Source organism: Heterocephalus glaber, unplaced genomic scaffold, assembly GCF_053883595.1.
Source record: "Heterocephalus glaber isolate CG9 unplaced genomic scaffold, H.glaber_assembly_v1.0 deba00001606, whole genome shotgun sequence".
NCBI lineage: Eukaryota > Metazoa > Chordata > Mammalia > Rodentia > Bathyergidae > Heterocephalus > Heterocephalus glaber.
The window spans coordinates 40473228-40486475 of NW_028258377.1; the positions used below are offsets into that span (position 1 = coordinate 40473228).

A 13248-nucleotide genomic window follows, 5' to 3' on the forward strand; every position below is an offset into this window, starting at 1 on the left:
GCAGCTTCTCTGTGGCTGAGGATGGGGCTGTTCTGGAGCAGCCAAGTCTCCGAAGCCCCGGTTTTCTGCCCTGTGCCCTGGGCACGTCACGCTACCCACCTCCCAGGGCTCGCGGGGATTTTTCACTACAGGATGCATGTGGAGCTCTCGGCAGGCTCTCAGCTCCCGCACGGAGGGCGCTGGTCTGGTGGAGACACCCGAGGAAGTCACTCCTCAGGGAATTCTTCCTTCTTCCTTCATTCTCCTGCTTAACAATACAGAGGGAGGTCTTGTGTCTGTGAGTATGTCTGGGCTGGGTCCTTTGTGTGCCTTGTCTCATTTAATCTTCAAACTCAACTAGATAAGTGCTATTATTACATGTAATGGTGGGAAAACTGTAGAGTGTTAGGAATAAATAACAAGTCCTGAATCACAGGAGCGTGTGTGAGGGATGATGCAATGCGTGAACACCAGAGTGAGTTCCTGCCTCTCTGGATGGCAGTCAATCTTGTTTAACAGAACTGGTGACTGCTGCATGCTGAAATGTTTCTCTTGGGGACAGTGGCCCACTTACTATATTGATCATCACTCTCCCTTACCAGGATGCACCTTTCATAATGTGGGGAGAGACCGGAACCCAGTGTTTCCTGCTCCTCCTGTTCGCATTGCAACCTGGTTTTCAGTGGTGCAGGAAAATTCCTACTGTCTCAGTTACGTTACTTCCCTGTCGCTGAGACACAGTACCCAATGCCCACAAGGAGGAAGAGTTGATTTTGGCTCATAGCTTGTAGAGGTTTCAGTCCTTAATTGGCTGGCTTCAAGGCAGGGCAACATGGCAGAGGGACTTGGCAGGGGAGAAAGATCTCATGGCATGGTTGCAGGAAGCAGAGAGAGAGAGATCAAGGAACGGGGGTGGGGAGAGAGAGAGAGAGAGAGAGAGAGAGAGAGACCCTTCCAGGCCACGCCCCAGTGACTCACCTCCAATCAGGCTTCACCTCCCGACATAACACTTAGCTATAAACCCATCAGTGGGCTAATCCACACCTCCATGATCCAGTCACCTCCCAAAAGCCCCACCTAGGGATGCACGAGGTTTTGGGGGGACATCTACATACAAACCATAACACCCACATTGGCCCCACTTCTCAGAGCCCATTCTGGGGACTGTACACCCATCAGGAGAGGGAGAAGCCTAGTGAAATTACCATGGACTTGCCCAGAGTTCAGAGGGAGGTAGAGTTAGGGGGAAACCACCATCACACATCAAGTAGGCTTTGGACCTGCAGACCCCTGAGGTGGCTGACCACGCCACTCAGAGTCCTTCTCCATGGCTCCCAGGGACAGTCCTGGGGCTATATGTCAGGCTGTGCATCCTGCTGCAGGGAGCCAAGGTACGCTGATCTGGGCAAAGCCGTGAATGGCTCAGTGGTGGGTTGGTGCAGGCAGAGGCGGAGCTGGCCAGAAGCCCGGTGGATGGAATCCGGAACTAGGGCTAAGATGGGAAAATATTCTGCAATGGAAGGAGTGACCAGAGGAAAAGAGCTAGTGGCATCTAGGACCATTTTGTTCTCAGGCCTAGCTCTGATTCCCTTGCCTGTTGTTGTCAGGTTCAAACCCAGTGTTGGACGCACTTTGTGTATTGTAAGAGTTCCTCATAAGGGCAGTTTTGAAGGATGACCTTCTGTTCAAGGTGGTCAGCTTGAAGGAAATAGACAAGGAGCAACCATGAACTAAGCCTCATAAACCAGGAACCAAAGTAGTTCTTCCCTCCTTTAAGGTGTTTTTCTCAGGTATCAGTCACAGCAATGGAAAACTGACCAGCACACCCAGATGCAGCTGTCTGTCTGTGTTTATTATAGCACCATTCATGAGACCTGGGACCCAGAGTCAGCTTAGGTGACCATCAGTGGGTGCATGAATGAAGAAAACGTGGTGCACACACACGGTGGAAGATTACTCAACCAGGAAGAAGAATGAAATCCTGTCGTTCACAACAAAATAGATGGACACAACGGACACTAAGTGAAATGAACCACACACAGAAAAACAGACAAACAACAAAGAAAACCCCTACCCCATTAATCTATAAATAAATGACTGAGGCCCTGCATGATCCAGTTTATCCAAAGCAGATGAAATACTTGAACTCATAGCTTGTAAAAGTCCAAACTATCCCAGATGTTGCCTGGGGCTGAATCTGACCCTGGGAGTCTGTCCCTGAGGGAAAGCCAGGAGGCTCCACCTTGGACTCCAAGAGAGCCAGGTGGCACATCCCGCCCTCTCTCCCCAAACCTGGTCCCTAGGCACAATACCAGGAACACGTAGGTGAGAGGCACGAGCTGTGCCTTGCTGCTGTGGGGGGTGGGTTTGATTCACCGAAAATACTGTTGTGCCTCTGAGGGCGTCAGAGGGCGCACTGCTGTGGACACTCCGTAAGCAGAACCAGTCAGACCTCAGACTCTCCTCTGTGGCCTCAGGGCTCCAGCTGCACTGCCTGTGTTAGCAGAGCTGTTAGCCGGAGCTGCAGTTAGGAGCTTTCCACTTACCTGCTGCAGAGGGGCAAGTGTGATCAGGTGTCACTGGCCCTTCCTGGAAGTCATCCACTCTCTGGGACAGCGTCTCGACCTTCGGGGAAGGGGCTGCTCCTTCTGGATGACCCCAAATGAGAACGCAGACCAAATATATTCAGAAAGGATGGGAGCCAGGTGTGGAGGGCTGAGGTCCTCCCCGGAAAAGCCAAGAATCACGAAGGGAAGAGCAGGAGAGGAGAGTCTGATCGTCCTGACTGGCCTCCCAGACCCAGGACCACAGCGGGCTCCTGCTAACTGCTCTGCTTTTTATACATCTGCGTCCTGCCTCCCCCATCTCACAGGAGGGACTCTGGCCAGGCCAGCTTTCAGTTTCTGTTCCTGGAAATGAGCTGTTTCCAGGATTCAGCCAGGCAGTTCCCACACTCTCCTCAGGAGGGGTGAGAGAGCTACAGTGCTGCCGGAGCCCAGCTCCAGGGTGCCCTAAGTCTGCTTGTCTGCTCCAGGACCAGGAGGGCCTCCCAAGTCAGACCCTGCCGCTCCTCACCTAGATCCCCCCCCCATGATGGCAGCGGCCCAGCCCCTCCACAGCTGCAGACAGAGTGCTGCTCCCAACACTCAGCTCTGACACTCAGCTCTGCTGCAACAGCTCCCTCCCCAGCCGGGTGCCTCTGCTCTGCCCTGGCCAGGCACCTGCTCCCCACAGGGCGAGCTAAGCGCCACCTCCTTCCAACCTAGTGTGTGTCCCAGTTCATCTCACCTGGGGGCTGAGAGGCAGCAGTAACCGGACCGAGTGAGTCAGTCTGTGGGATGTGGGGGCAGGATTTCAGATGTTGATAACTTAGGAAGCCCTGATGTGGCTGTGAGATATTGAAAGTGACTTCGCCACCCCTGATTTCTCCTTCCACTCAGAGTACAGCTGGAAGCCCATTACGCGAGGATGTCTGTGGACAGGGGCTTTGCTGGGTAAGACGAGGTTAGGCAGGAGAGGACCAGGTCGCTCACCATTTGCAGAAAATGAGCAGAGGACAGGAGTCCTGTAGGTCCCGGCTGTCCTGTCCTTGACACACAAATGGGCACATCCGGGTGGACATTCTCTGTGAGCAGAACGCACCGCGCGGTAAGGGAAGCTGGGGGTTGGGCAGGGAACGTTAAAGGGGCTCAAGGGAGGTTTCTGGCGAATAAAGAGTTAGACCCCTGCTGCAGAGAGCGGCTGAGAAAGACAGACAGAGAGCTGATAAGGCCCTACTCTGGCTCAAGGTTCAGTTTCATCCTCCTCCTCCCCCTTCCCCTCCTCCAGCTAAGCACAATGAAACAGTGTGTATGGGGGGAGGGGCTAAATCACAGAAACTCAGTACATAAAATACACACTAATACCTAGACACACACACCTATATATAAGAGCATGCACATTTTATTATTCTCTCGCCACATTAGTACGCTAGGATTCGCATGTATCCCTTTCACTCGGCCTTGAATGTGACTCTGCGCAGACTCGGAAGACGTGCGCAGCGTATCCAGCAATGCACGCGTGCGCAGTGGGAGGACAGCGGCCGGACCAGCGGCTCAGAGCCCAGGGCCGCCCGTCAGGACTGACACCCTAGGGCAGAGTCCCTCTCCTGCCACCGAGTCCAGGGGCTCAGAACAAAGACCCTGAGGCTCGGCTCGGGCTCCCGACCTGCCGACAAGGTAGCTGTCTATCTCCCTGTTTCTCTCCTTTTCCCATTAAAGTGATCTTTTTTCCTGTTTCTCTTCCCTTTCCAATAAGGTGATTTTGTTCGTCCTTCTAAAGCTCATATCGCTAGTTATTTTCTTGGTGTAGTGTTTTACTCACCCCAGACAAGGATCTACCCTCATCAGACAGGACAGCGTGGAGCCAGGAGGGCCCTGTCCTCCTGAGAGTCCTTTCCTGCCCAGCCTGCTTGGCCCGGTCTGCCCAGCAGGCCGGAGTCAGGGCGGGAAGTCCACCTCTGCCCCTGCTCACTTCCCTCCGGGGAGGAGGGCCTGGGCCGGGCCAGGGAGGTGGTTGTAGTTTCCTAAGTCTGGAGTTTATTAGACAAAGTGGGCTTCGGGGGGATCGGCACTGGTCACCCTGAGCTCGGACACAGCACTGACCCCCGAGTGACACTCCCACTCGGGGAAGGGGAGGGGGACAGCCTCCCCGCGGGTGATGCAGGGGTCCGGACAGAGGATTCGCGCTGCTCTCAGGGCCAGGGCAGCCCTGCAATCTGGCCCGCTGTCCCCCCACCCCCTCCTGGTGAGTGCCCCTCTCAAGGCTGGGTGAAGAGCTCAGTGTGTCCCGGTCACCGTGGAGGGAGAGGGGCCTCAGGGGCTGGACGGTGAGAGGCACAGGAGACTCGCACCCGCACCCACACCCGCACGGAGCGGGCCCGAGCCCTGCCCGGGGTGCTGAGCACGAGCCCTGCTCAGTCCTGCCCCAGCAGCACCTACGCTCCCCTTCCCCGAGTCACCTGTTAAACTGGTCCAACCCCTGTGGAGATCGCGGGGGGAGGGGGAGTCCTCAAAAGACTGAAGACAGAAATTCCGCTGCCCCCAGCTTTGCCTCTTCTGGGATGTGCCGCACGCAGGACTGGGAAGGACTGGTGAGCGCGCGGCCTGCAGCGTGTGAGTCTCCATGTCGGGGGAGTTCTCTGCTTTCCTCCTCAGGGTTCCTACGCGACCCCACACCCCCAGTCTTCCTCACGGTGTGCTGGCTTCGTGGAGCCATCGCTCCCAGGACCACCTCAGCGGGCATGGGCCGCAGCCACCCAACCCAGCAGCCTCCATTCTCTCGTCCTAATCTGTGCCTGGTCCTGGCGCTCACTGTTGCCTCCACCGCCGAACCTAAGCTGGGCCTCATGCGGGGCTCCCTACCCTGCCTGCTCCCCTCCACCCCACGTCTAGAGACCTCGTCCTTTTCGACGTCCATGGGGCTCTCCCTGCTTTCCCCGTAGCTCAGCACCCGGGGTCGCCCCTTGCTGCAACCGTACCGCCCTGGGGCTTGGAGGGCACAGCGCTGGCTGGCTGGCAAGTGCCTCCTTTGGTCCACTCCTCACCTCACCACGGACAGCTTGTGTTTTTCTACACCCACACCTAGGGCCTGGGTTGTCCCCTGGCTTATTGTGCCACTTTCTTGAGCGCAGGTACAAGTCACCACTGTCCCCAGCAGTGTAGGGGACAGAAAAGAGCAGGATTACCAAGTATATTTTCTACATGGAGGAAATTCAATATGTTCAGGCTGACGTCACCCAACCCTACATATCTCTCTCCTCACACCCATGTATGTACACATGCACAATGTACACACCTAGGCGTGGCACACCCACGCGCACACACAAACCTGTGCCCACACACGCAGAGCAGCCGGCTTGAGTTAACCCCTGTTTCCCCGTGGTCGGCCTCTTGACTGATGAGGATGGTCAGTAAACGCCGAGTGTGGGGCCGACTTGGCCGAGTTCTTTGGCACATGTCTTGGCTGCGTGCAGTCACGGAGGGCTGGATGTGTCCCACACACCTGTGTCAGATTTAAGCCTTTTCTCTACTTACTCTTACTCCACTAGGGAGGAGGAGGGAAGACGAGTTGCCGTCGTGAGTGCTGCCTGTCTCAACCCCCGCCCGCCCCTCGTGTCCCATGAGGTCTGTCTCCCTACTGACTCCCCCACGCCTTCACCAGTGCTCCCCTGATGCATTCGTGATCGTTAGTTACTCAGCTTTCACAGCAATTTGAATCTGCGGGGTTCGTGCTCCTCCGCTTGCAGGTGCTAAAACGCAGGTGCCCGTGTGCAGCCATCAGCCCTGAGTCGTGAGCACCCACGAGCACATGCATGCAGGCACACGCATCTGTACACATGCAGGTCGACACAGACAGAGCCGTTTCTCTTCCGTTGCGCCAGGTGGTGAAGTCACCCACATCCTGGGCTCCCTGCCGAGACAGTGGTAGTGGCTCAGCTCTGGACGAAGCATATTCTGTCTCGCACAGATGCAGCTCCCATGAGTGACCCTGACTCTCGTGTCGCTTGTCTCACTGCATCCCAGAGCCCCGGAGGCCTTCCCTGGTCTCCTGATGACCAGGGGTGAGGGTCGCTGCTGTCCTCTCTCCCTCCTCATCCCACAAAGCACCTCGAGGTGGGAGGTGATGTATCAGGATCATCCCAGAATCATGAACCTGCCCAGCCCAATTCTTCAGTACCTCTGGAGTTTGTCCTTTGACTCCCCAAAAGAAACTGAGGTGGTATCATGGTCAGGGCACAGACAGGACCTCACCTCCCCGAAAATGCTTCCCTCCTGGTTGTGCCCTTTAATTTGATAATGGACTCAGGGGTTCTGAGCTACAAAATCAAGAAGAGGACGTCCCAGCACCCTGGCCTCGGTTCTGGTAGTCAGCCCCTCCTCTGACTAGTTCGTAGTGGAATTTAGTCAAAATAAGTCAGTATTTTGGTTAGAAATAACGAATCTCAATTTGACCATGTGACAGGTCATCAAGGTTGTCGGGGCCACTGGAAGAGAGTCAGAGGACTGGGTTAGAAGTCACAGGTTCACCCCCTTGGGCCTCTCCCCACCACACGATGTCTGCTCCTGTGTAAATCCAGAGATGCTAGTGGACTTCAGGAAGACCTGCTTAGTGACCCCCAAGTCATCACTGTGACCAGGTGGCTCCTCAAGTTCCTGAGAGCCTGAGGGAGTGATTTGCTCTCAGCCTTTGGGTTTCTTTCCTGCTCTGCTGTCTCTGTTGGCGTTGTCCTTATCTCCCTGTATGCAGTTACCCTCCTCCTCCTCCTCCTCCTCCTCATAGTTGCTTCCTTTTAGCCACAAATTGCTGATCCACATTTCAAGTGTTCTTGGACCCTGGGTTCAGGTCCACTCTGCTTTTCGATTGTCTGCAAAGCCTGTTTCTCACCTTTGCCTGCACCCACACAGGTGCGGCCTCGATGCCAGAGGGTGCTGTGGGGCCTCCTGTCTCCTGCATTCGGAGGCCGCTCGCCTTGCCCCTCAGGTCAGATGCAAGACCCATGTTTCAGCTCCAGGTGAGACTGCAGAGAAAGGCACAGGGAAACCTGAAGGATCCTGGGCAGTTCCTCTGCCCGTTGTTAATTACGTTTGCGTTTACCATTAGAAGAAATATCCATATCCCTAGCTCCCGAATGGCTGGGGATCTTCCTTCTACTTTTGTCAAACTCAGAAAGCCCAAAACTTAACTCTGCTGACCTAGAGGAGGAGGCGGGACCTGTTTGGAGACACTTCTCTAAGCCCTACACAGCTGGTTGCTTTTCTGTGCCTGCAGCTGCCTTGAGCGTGGTGGGCAGAGACCTGCAGATCCTCTGGCGGGCCATCCACAGCCCCAGAGCAACATCTGCACAGGAGGCTTCAGCCCCAGGCCCTTCCCCTTTCCCTCTCCAGGTCTCCTCCCTGGTGTCTTGTTCCGTTTTCCCAGAGCCCCTCTGAGCACCCTGACTCCCTTATCATGCATGATGACCACCCTGGTCAAGGGGTCCCCAGTGACGTGCCAGGGCTTGGTGCCAGGGCTTGGTGCCAGGGCTGGCAAAGTGTGCAGTCAGCACAGCATTCCTACCGGGGAGTCACAACGGGACAGTCCCTGGAGTCCTCTTCCTGCTGGGAAATGCTTCTCCTCTCTTGGAAGGTTTGGAAACTTGCCCACGTGTCCCGAGGACCCCCTCTGGCCCTGGAAACCCATCCCCCGGGTCCTGGCTGTGACCTCCCGGAGGTCCTGAGGAACCTGCCTCCCCTGGTCTCCAGTCTCTCTCTGACCTCTCCTTCCCTAAACATACCCCCCCGCAGCCACAAGCTGTTCAGTTTTCTTTTCCTGGAAATGCTTCTGCTGACCATAAAGAACATACAGCCCGCCAGTTTCGTTTTTGTTTTATCAACAGCCAGCCCACTCCCTGCTGAGGAGGGAGCAGAAGGCAGAGGCTAGGAGGCTCTTCCCTTCTTCCTTGCACAGCGGGGCTCCTTGCAGCACACGAAGGGCACGGGGCACACGTCCCTCCCCTCCCGCTCCCTGTGCTGACCCAGGAGGACACCGAGCCCTTTCTGGGAGGACAGCGTTCAGTGGGGCTTCGTCGCTGTGCTGTGGACGGCAGCGAGCACTTCCGGCTCAGCATTTCTCCCCCTCAGCGGACACACCAGACCTGTTCTTGTCACCAACGATCTGTCTGACCCGGTGAGTGAGAAGCTCCAGGATCCTGCAGGGATTGGGTCCAGCTTTGAGCCTGGGGGCCAGGCGCAGGGTTGCCTGTCTGTGAAGGTGAGTCCGCTCACCACTTCACACGCCAGGGAAACTTGTGTCTGAAGACTCCTTTCGGTGTTCCTGTTGTTGTGTGGTTGGTTGTGAAATTGTGAGAAAATTTGGACTAAGCAGAATCTTTGCTGGGTGCCTCCCCTTGGAGACTGTGCAGTGTGCCGTCCAAATATCTGGGTTTCGTGATTCTAGCGCGTCACTGGCATAGAAATGTTTTACAAGTCTGTTTTCCATAATCGATATGCAGTGTGTTTCACTACTGACACATAAAATCTGTTGAGTCCAAGTGACTCCTGCTCCTCCCCATCGCAGGCAGGACTTTGTCTCATGTTTACATTCACAGAAAGGCACTCCAGGATGAATGTGTCCACCCTTCAGAGTCTAAAAGAACTCTGCTGCTTCCAACGCCTGCCGTGTTACTTCATTCGTAATCCATAACATCCTTCCTGTTGTGAGGTCAGAAGGGACCCCTCGGAGGGTGACAAGATCCAGGCCCTTTTTAGAGGGTGGAAAATGCAGGCTCTGTGTGGCTGAGGGCAGCAAACAACGTCCAGGCAACTTGGTAATTTGAAGCTGACAGCCTGTGGTTTCACACCCAGTCTGTGCAGGCCACCACCCGCCTCAAGTGTCCCTTCGAGTGGGTGACTTCCCCGAACAAGCTGCTCTGGAAAGTTCCCCAGAGCCCACAAGGCCAAACCTAACAAGCCCAATCAAGTGTGGACCCTGAGGGGTGGGTGAGACCCCCACTGTATAAAAGAGGACTCGAGGGTGACAGCTCTGAGCACACCACTCCTTCTGGGGCGGCTTTGTCCTGCTTCCTACAACACCTACAATAAAATCTCTTCACTGTGCTCTGTTCTCCGACTCCTCTTCCGCTTTCTGTGTCAGAGAGAGACAGGCCCAGCAACGGTGAGTCTGGGGACCCCTACACCCCCGACCTACCAGATTTAACAATGTGTTCATTCTATATCTGTTTGAGAGTCATGATTTTTATTGTTTTGAAAACTATCTGAAGGTGCTAGATAGAGGGAAGGGCCCACCACTAGCACAATATTTCCCGGGGTTGCCTTGGCTTCATCAAATGTTTATGTTTCAAAGTTGTAAGGGCCGGGGATGTAGCTCAGTGGCACTAAGCCTGCCTTGCAAGTGCAAGGTCCTGAGTTCAATCCCTGGTACCAAAAATCAATTAAAAAGTTGTATGGCACTGTGTTTAAGAGGGACAGTCGGAGCTTCTGTTTACATCCTGGGTGACTTGGTGTCCAGTACCCACTCAGATGCCTCCTTGGCATGAGGGAGACCAATGTTAATTAGGCTACCACGGCATAGTGACGACAAGAGTGACTGTGGACGCCGGGTGGCTCATCAGCACCTGCCCTGTTGCCGCGAGGCAGCCCCGGGCTGATTTCCTGCATGGCTCGGCAGTCTGAAGTCTTCTGTACTCATGCAGGGGCTGCTCGAGTGGCTCCTTCTGCAGGACAGAAATCTGCCGAGCTCTGTACAGAGGGCTCAGGAAAAGCAGGAACTGTTCATTGGTCCCCATCGCTGCTGTACCGATTTGCCACAAACTTTGTGATACTTCAAACAACACAGCTTCAGCTCAGGCCCTGAAAGCCACTGGAAGGGGTAGCAGGAGCCAAGACATAGACTCGAAGTTATGAGTCTATCGCCAAATGAATTGAAAGAGAAAATGCGGTCTCTATACTAGCGGACTGGCACTCAGCCATAGGAAAGCATGACGTCCTGTCATTTGTGGCCACATGGATGAGAACGGAGGGCATTATGAATAGGCCGAAAGACAGATAGGTGTGTTCTCACTCATGTGTGGATGCTAAAAAGATGATGAGGGAGAAGTAGAGAATAGAATTCTGGTGTCTGCAGGCTGGAAAGGAGAGAGGGGCGTGACAGTGCATCAGTCAGCTTCGCAGTGTGACAGGATCCGAAATTACTGTGGCTCGTGTTTCAGAGGCTGCAGCTTCAGGGCTGTGGTGTGGAGCTTCTCGAGGCAGGGAGTGCGGGTGCAGCTGCCTGCTCCCCTTATGTTGGCTCAGAAGCAAAGACAAGCAAGAAGGGACTGCCCCAGTTTCTCTGCAGGACACACGCGCCCTCGTGTCCTCCAGCACCTCCGGCTTCTCTGAGTCCTTGGCCCTGGCCCTCTCTCCATGGCTCCCCACTCCACCTGTGCTTTGTCCTCCCGCCTCCTCCTTCTGTTCTTGCCCTTCTTGCCTTAAATCGTGTCAGGATTCTCTCGTGTTATTGAGCCACCTGGGGACCCTGGAGCGTTGTCACGCCCGAAGAACTTTGACACAGGTTACACAATCACAGGTTCCGGGGCAGGATGTCGCTGCCTTTATAGGCCATCACTCTGTCCAAACTCCTGGGAGACAGACGCCAGCAGCGTGGAGAGTAGGTAGGCCCTTCTGCGGTGGTGGACCCTAAACTCACAGGAGAAACAAACTGGTTAGACTGACAGGAATCAGTGTGAGGGAGTGGAAGGACCAGAGAGCCCCGCATGGCTCCTCAGCTGACCCTGTCTCTCTGTCTGGATGCTTCATTCTCTGTAACTCGGTTCTCTTTCTTTTCCACAGACCTCCCTTAGTGAACTGCTATGGATGAGTTCATCTCAGCCTTCCTGAAGAATTTGACTCAAAAGAATTTTGAGCAATTGACTGCCGATTTCGTGCCTCAGTATGCTACCTTAATCAGTGAGACCGGAGGCATCTTCCCCCCAGAAGCCCTGGCCAGAATCCAAGCGGCTTTCAAGGAGGGGAATCTACAGGCTGTGGTGGACCTGATCCAAGAAATACTCGGTGCGGCAGAAAATGCGGTCCTGGAGCTGGCTGTGATCGGGGAGTCCGGGACCGGCAAGTCCAGCTTCATCAACGCCCTGAGAGGGCTTGGTCACGGCGAGGAGGGGGCAGCCGATGTGGGGGTCGTGGAGACCACCATGAAGAAGACCCCCTATCAACACCCAAAATATCCCAACGTGACCTTCTGGGACCTGCCTGGAACCGGGACGGCCAGATTCGCCCCGGACACCTACCTGGAGACAGTGGGGTTCGCCAGCTTTGACTTCTTCATCATCATCTCCTCCTCCCGCTTCAGCCTCAATGATGCTCTCCTGGCCCAGAAAATCAAGGAATTGGGGAAGAAATTCTACTTTGTTAGAGCCAAGGTGGACAGCGATTTAGATAACGAACAGAAAGCCAAACCCCAGTCCTTCAAGAGGGAGAGAGTTCTCCAGCACATCCGAGACTACTGCCTGGCTAACCTCAGCGACATAGGATTGCCTGATGCTCGCGTCTTCTTGGTCTCCAACTTTGATCTGTGTGACTTCGACTTCCCCCTCCTGGAGACGACTCTGCTGGCGGAGCTTCCTGCTCACAAGCGCCAAGCCTTCGCACTCATGTTGCCCACGCTGTCCGATGCTTCTGTCGAGCTGAAGAGAGGTTTCCTCAGGGAGAAGATCTGGCTGGATGCTGTGAAGTCCTCGGCTTTGGCCTTCATCCCCTTTGCACCCATCGTCAAAGGCTTTGATTTGCCTGAGCAGGAAGCGTGCCTGAAGCTCTACCGAAGCTATTTCGGTCTGGATGATGAGTCGATTGAAGAGATTGCTGAGAAGCTGGGCACTTCTGTGCAGGATATCAAGGGCTACACCAAGTGCTTGGATTTCTGGCCCCTTGTGAAGGATGACAGTATAGTAGCAAAGGCCATGCACTGTGTCAAAACCTTCTGCTCAGTGAATGGAGGTCTCGCATCTGTTGCCTGCCAGTTTCTGAAAATCTGCTTTCTACGTTTGAAATTCCTCGATACAGTGGCTGATGATGCTAAACTTCTCTTGCGCAAGATTATAAGCGCTCAAGCCTGAGTGAATGAGGTAGAAGAACTGCGCCTGGCCTCAAAGAGCTGGAAATGGACCGCAGGCCTTGCATTGGAAGGGATGGTGGGCTTCCTGCCAGTCCTGAGCCAGTGTCCCCCAGGGTAGAAGAAGTGTCTGTCCAGCCATAGCTGCATGTGGTACCTCACTGCTGTGCAAATATAGCTTGGCCATAGCCTGTTTTCTGAAGATATTGATCTATTTTGATTGAATCCTGACACTACCATAGTATCTATCAGCTTTCAGGTAATCACATGTGAGGTAGTCTGCTAATTTCCATTATTTCTTCTGATAGAAAACATTTTGTAATAATCACAATAAATATTATAGTCATTTTATTATTTTTATTTATATTTTTATTTCATTTTGTTATTTTTATTATTTTTCTCTCTATTGCCATTTCAGTACCTTCTTCACCAAAATAAGAGAAGATCCACAAATATGGACACATGGTTAAATGAATAGTAAAAATAAGTGTTTTGGGAAAATGCAGCAGGACCTGGAGGGAGGAGGCTGAGAGAGGATTAGAGAAATGGTCTTGGATATCACATGTTCAGACCCTCGGTTTTGTCTCTAGGAATTTCTCAACACTGGATAGGCTGAAAGTCCAA

At 54.1% G+C, this 13248-nt stretch overlaps 1 protein-coding gene and 1 long non-coding RNA gene across 9 annotated transcripts in view; one reads left to right on the plus strand and one right to left on the minus strand.

The window, feature by feature from the left end:
• The window catches only part of Irgm (immunity related GTPase M), a 16134-nt gene extending 9152 nt beyond the window's left edge, over window positions 1–6982 (minus strand). The window contains exons 1-4 of one of the 3 annotated variants that reach the window (XM_021241967.2): window positions 4342–6982; window positions 3268–3604; window positions 2526–2627; window positions 100–247 (exon numbers count right to left, since the gene is read on the minus strand). In XM_021241967.2, coding sequence (XP_021097626.2) covers window positions 100–138 — 39 coding nt within the window. In that variant the 5' untranslated portion in view covers window positions 139–247; window positions 2526–2627; window positions 3268–3604; window positions 4342–6982. The other 2 variants (XM_021241977.2, XM_013064984.3) reach the window with 2 other exon arrangements.
• On the plus strand, window positions 4055–12975 carry LOC101707269 (Interferon-inducible GTPase 1). Of its 6 annotated transcripts, XR_015444878.1 has the most exons (4): window positions 8499–8685; window positions 9107–9219; window positions 11086–11170; window positions 11349–12975. It is a non-coding gene; the product is annotated as an Interferon-inducible GTPase 1 (long non-coding RNA). The 6 variants fall into 6 exon arrangements; XR_015444879.1 differs by lacking the exon at window positions 11086–11170 and having other exon boundaries at window positions 9107–9325; XR_015444877.1 differs by lacking the exon at window positions 11086–11170.
• Window positions 12976–13248: the final 273 nt, after the last annotated feature.